The sequence below is a fragment of the Bactrocera tryoni genome, unplaced genomic scaffold (genome assembly GCF_016617805.1).
Source record: "Bactrocera tryoni isolate S06 unplaced genomic scaffold, CSIRO_BtryS06_freeze2 ctg7180000344905_QRY, whole genome shotgun sequence".
Taxonomy (NCBI): Eukaryota; Metazoa; Arthropoda; class Insecta; order Diptera; family Tephritidae; genus Bactrocera; species Bactrocera tryoni.
Genome location: NW_024395754.1, coordinates 17,123 through 22,740, shown reverse-complemented (window position 1 = coordinate 22,740; position 5,618 = coordinate 17,123). Strand labels below are relative to the sequence as shown.

At 32.3% G+C, this 5,618-nt stretch overlaps 1 protein-coding gene across 1 annotated transcript; it reads right to left on the bottom strand.

Annotated features, from left to right (window-relative positions):
* Positions 1-863: 863 nt before the first annotated feature.
* LOC120779396 (phosphatidylinositol 3-kinase piki-1-like) lies at positions 864-3,589 on the bottom strand (the record flags this gene model as incomplete). Its single annotated transcript, XM_040111594.1, has 2 exons — positions 3,397-3,589; positions 864-952 (listed from the first exon to the last, which is right to left on the bottom strand). Coding segments are annotated over exons 1-2 (273 nt in total), but the record flags the coding sequence as incomplete, so codon positions are not given.
* Between the last annotated feature and the right edge of the window lie 2,029 nt (positions 3,590-5,618).

Here is a 5,618-nt window from a genome sequence, read left to right as displayed (position 1 = left end):
GAAATTAAATTATAAGTAAATCAAAAAAATAAAATTTTCAAAAAAAACTTTTAGACCAAAAGTAATATTTTCTGTATAATAAATTCATATTTTTTTTCTCAAATACATAACCTTTAAATAAATTAAATATTTTTAATAAAATATGAAAAAATCAAATTAAAAATTAATTTATTAAGGAAATAGAAAAATAAAACTAAAATAAAATAAATAATATTTAATAAATATAAAAAAATTAAACTGGAAATTAATTTATAAGCAAATCAAAAAGATAAAATCCAATAAAAAAAACTATAAAAAAATAATAACACATGATAATTAAAAATAAAATTGAAAAAAAAACCTTTTGTACCAAAACTAATATTTTCTGTATAATAAATTCATATATTTTACCCATAAACCATAACCTTTAAATAAATTAAATATTTTCAATCAAATACGAAAACATTAAATTGAAAATTAATTTATAAGAGAAATAGAAAAAAATAATGCTAAAATAAAATAAATAATAATATATTTAATAAAAATAAAAATCATCACCAGGAAAATCTCGAAAACTCCCAAAATCTCAATTTGCCAAATCCAAATAGAAAAAACAGAAAAAAATTGTGGCACAAGACAATTAAAAACAATATTTTCAAACAAAATGTGTGATACAAAAATTTAAATTTTCAGTATAATAGAATCATATGTATATTTTCCTCAACCATAACCTATAAACAAATTATTATAAAATGTTGCTTGCCAATGACTATCGGTATTTTTTTACAAATTCAAGGAAATAGTAAATATGTATATACATGTCGAACATATACTTGTATAATATATATGTATGTATGTATGTGTGTTATATTTATTTCACTCACCATCACTGTTAAGACACCACGGCGATATTGTAATGATAATTTTATCTGACCAACTTCATAGGGGTTCTCACGCGTTTGCTGCTTGACTTCTGTAATAAAAAAATAAATGTATTATTATTATAATAAAGGAAATTGGAAAATACTATATTATTTAATAGATTATTAGACCCATTTTATACTTGAGCATTTATGTTAAATATGCTTGGTATTGTTTCAAAACCCCGCAAAGCTCATTTAAATTTGTAAATTTTTGATGACTCGTTCGAGTATTTCGACTAGTAACTGGCGAATAACACGCGTGATTTTTTGCGCCAAGGCCTGAATCGAAGCGAGATAGTCCGCATAGACTTTACACTTCACATATCCCCACCGGCAAAAGTCTAACGGTGTGATATCACACGATCTTGGTGGCCAATCGACCGAATTGTTCTCTCAATAAAACTATTGATTGATGCTATGAGTGGGAAGTGACGCCATCTTGTTGAAACCAAATCTCGCTGAGATCGCGAGCTTCAAATTTAGGCATCGGTTATCATGGCGCTATAACGCAGTCTAATGACGGGAACGTTTTCATGCTCTCACCGGTATAATTTTTCGAGAAATATGCGCCGATGATTCCACGGGCCCACAAACCACACCGAACCGTTGTTTTCCCGGATGAAATGGCAATGGCAAATTGGAGAAATTTTGCTTGCTTGCATACCCATTGAGCCCGAAATGGGCCTCGTCGTTGAACGAAATTTGACTCGAAAACGTCGGAACTTCTTGGAATTTTTCAAGAGCTCATAGAGCGAAGCGATGTCGCTTGGGAAGCTTGAGTGACTTCAGCACTTGCACAAGCTGTAGTTTGTACGCTTTCAATCTAAGATCTCGGCGTAAAATGCGCCAAGTCATTCCATATATCAGTCCGAGTTGGTGCGAACGGCGCCAAATCGACTCTCCACGGTCTTCGTGTACACACTCAGCTACGGTTGCTATATTTTCTTCGCCGCGTGCTGTACGTGGTCTATTCGATCAAATATTATCGTATAATGAATGCTGAATCTCACTCAGTAGGCCGATTATGTTGATCATAAGTTGATTGAGGCGCGCGAAACACATTCTTTACAGAACGTGAATTTTCGTAATAAAGTTGAACGATTTTTAAACGTTGTTTAGACTTTGACTCAATAAAAATAACATGACAGTTAGACATGTCTTACAAGTCAACATCAGCTGTTCTATTCTCACTGACGAATATTATTTTATGCTTAGCCTTAACTTTATAACTTACGTAAGTTCAAATATTTGTCGACCTACTAACATATATTGCGCATACAAACATATGTAAATATTCGTTTATTCTTATCGAAAGCAAATATTAACAAGAATAAAAAAACTGACTCTGCTGCGGTTTTATTACGAAATACCGATAACAAATGTCCAGAAAAACAGATTCCAACGGTTGCGTAAGCATTAGCCCACTAGTCGTGACTAATTAAATTCACTAACGAAATAGTACAAGCCGACTGAAAGTGGAACTTGGGGTATGTTTTGTTTCTGAAATTTTTATGCCCGCTCTCAATTCGAGCATAAAGCTTTTTTAATTTTTGCTGGAAGCAAATATATCGCATAATATTAAAAATGGCCGAAAAGACACTTAGAAATCACTTCATTCTAAATGAAACTGTAGTAAAGCTTTTGTCAAAATTGTCTCACAGTTCGAAATTTGAATTAGTCAGTCAGTTAGGAGTTTTTTTTACCTAATTTCTAGTTTGGAAAAATGGCTAAGTGGGGGACGAAGTGGTATCAGTACATTTTTCATAAATTAATCTATTTTTTTGTGCTTTAACCAAGCCTCATTTAGTTAAGGCTCGGAGAAATGGGCTCTTAGTCCACGGGGTCTTTTTTGCAAAGTATAACCGACTATATAAAAATGTATTATACTATATAAAACTAAGTCTCCACAATGCTGGAGTTCGGTGATTGGTTTTGTAAAACACAGCCGATAATTAAAGGGTCGACACTGCCTCGGGAAAGTGCACGACTATTGGGTACTAGAGAAAATCCGACTACACTAAGCGAACAAAGTAGTGAAAGTCACTTTTTATGGTAATCTATTCGGCTGAAAAGAGGAGTGATCACACAAATTGAGTAGACTAGCATGAAACTAGCCGATTAGTTGTTAAAGGTTTTAACCATCAACGAGTTCATAGAATCTTATTAGCGTATCAGCGTCGCTAGACCTGGCATATCTGCAATGGACGATATACTATATGTATTGACCATGCGTAAATATAAATAATAACTAGCGCCTCAACAAAGCCGAATATGGTAGAAGAAATATAAAGCCTAAATTCTTCTAATTTACTTATTTGATTTTTTTGATACGAATTCCTTCCTTAAAAGCACGGGATACACAATTTTTAGTGCCGACCGAACTTCAGTATTCCTTACTTTTTTGTTTTAGTTTTTTTGTTTTTGTTTTTGTTTTACTAATATTATTTCTTGACTACTTCACGTGTCACACGCTTATCAGAAGTTAGTTACTTACCTCTAACTTTAGACACCGTCAACTTAGCCTCCTGCTGATCGCGCAACAAGGGATGGAAGAATGTATACACCAAATCCGAATGCGCAATCTCATCCGCTGAATTGAAGAGTGAGATGAGAAAACGTTGTATTTGTGGGAGGCGACGCTCTGCGACTGTCTTCACATTTGAGCGACCGACATGCATGCCACTTGGTAAACTAAAAGAAATATACATATATGAATAAAACAACAACAATATAGTACATATATATAGTACACATGTATAAATAATAAAAGATAATTGAAAAAAAAAATAACGGGAAAATCAAATAGAACGAGTAAATTAAAGGCGCATGGAAATTAATTAGTTGGCAGTTGAGTAAAATGTAATAACTGGGCTAATAAAGTTGGGCCGACATAAAAGTGAGCGGTGAGAGCAAGTTAAATACAAAAAGTGAAATTAATATAAAAAATTAGAATGAAAACACATTTTATGCGAACTTGTTGGAAAAAAATATTGAATTAAATTTAATATATACCATAGTTCGACGAAAGACTCCGCATAAAAGATCGTTTGTGAAGTGAAATAGCGGTAAATAAGAATCGTTTTGGCGAGATTGATAGGTGAAGGGCACCTGTGACATGTGCATAACTGTTAATGAACAGTAACGGTTAACACGAGTAGATAATATGAATACCTACATATATAAGATGGGCTAAAATTTAAGGTTATTTTAAAAAAACATCGGTGATGAAAAAATTAGAAAAATAAATGTTATCAAAACTAATAGAGGCTGGGCTAAAAAATTAAAGCAAATAAAACAGTAAAATAAATATAAAGTAAACTAAATAAAAGACTAACAAAAAAAAAAACAAATTAAATAAAAATTAATTAAATTAATAAAAACGTTAAAAAATAGAACAAATATAATTAATTTTATATATAACACATAATTAATTTTATATTTACTCTAAAGAGCATTTTAATGAAGAAATTTAATTAAATTAAATCAATCAAACAATATTAACCCATTTGCGCCCGCTGTACTATAAAAACGACACCAATTCAACTCAAGCGTAAAAGTCTACTATTAAAGTTGAAACGAAAATATTTTAATTTTTAGATACCCTGTAGTTTTATATTCGATTTAGATAAGATTATAGATAAATAGATGCAACAGCTGATGTCTAATTTTTACATTTTCAATTATAGTTTTCACATCAGAAGTGGTCCAAAGAAAAAGTCGCGATTTTTAATTGGATTTTTGCATTTGGTATTTCATTATTAGCGATTTCAAAGTGTATAAGGTAAAAACTAATCAATTTAAAAACGCTCCGTGTTAGTAGTTGTTATTTGCAGCATTGGTGATACAATTTTGTTAGGTGTCGTTTTTTTAGTACAATGGGCACATGTGATATGTAAATGAAAATATATTTCCTTCTTAGTCTCTATTAAAAATGCTAAGATTTAAAAGTGCTAATAACTTTTTGGGGCTTGAGGAAGCCTTGGACGCTATAATGGAGGAGCAAGGTGACCACGAATATGATTTAATTATTTTGCCGCCCGATCCTGATGAGGTAACCGACGAAGAAGAAGAGGAAGATGATTTGCAGACGTCAAAATTACCCAAAGATATTCCTGGGACGATTGAGGTAATGTATCACAATGAGGATTTTAGCGAGGTATCTAAATGGGAAGAGAGTGATGAAGAGCCATTGTGCAGCAAAAAAAGGCGTTATAATCAATGTACCTCACAGCTGAAGAGGAAAAAATGCCCACCATCTTACCCTTTTCGGTTGGCCAACAATGAATGCTCATCAAGAAAAGACTGCGTTATTGAACAGCTAAGAAACCTCTCACCGGTGGAGATTTTTTAAAAAATGTTTGATGAAGAGGTATTGCACATGATCAAGCATAATACGTTTTTGTATGGTGGCCAAAATAATAGGCATGACGACGATGACTTACGCAGTTTCTTAGGGATCCTTATACTATCTGGATATCATAAACTACCACGTGAGCGCCAATATTGGAGTTATGATGAAGATCTTGGAGTTCCTGTTGTATCCAATTTTATGTCACGAAAACGGTTTCTGGATATCAAGAAGAACTTGTACTTAGTTGATAATAGCCTTGCATCTATTTCCAATGATAAAATGTTCAAAATCAGGCCCCTGTGTGATATGTTGATTCAGAAGCTTTGTCAAAAAGGCATTTTTCATGAGGACATTTCGATCGACGA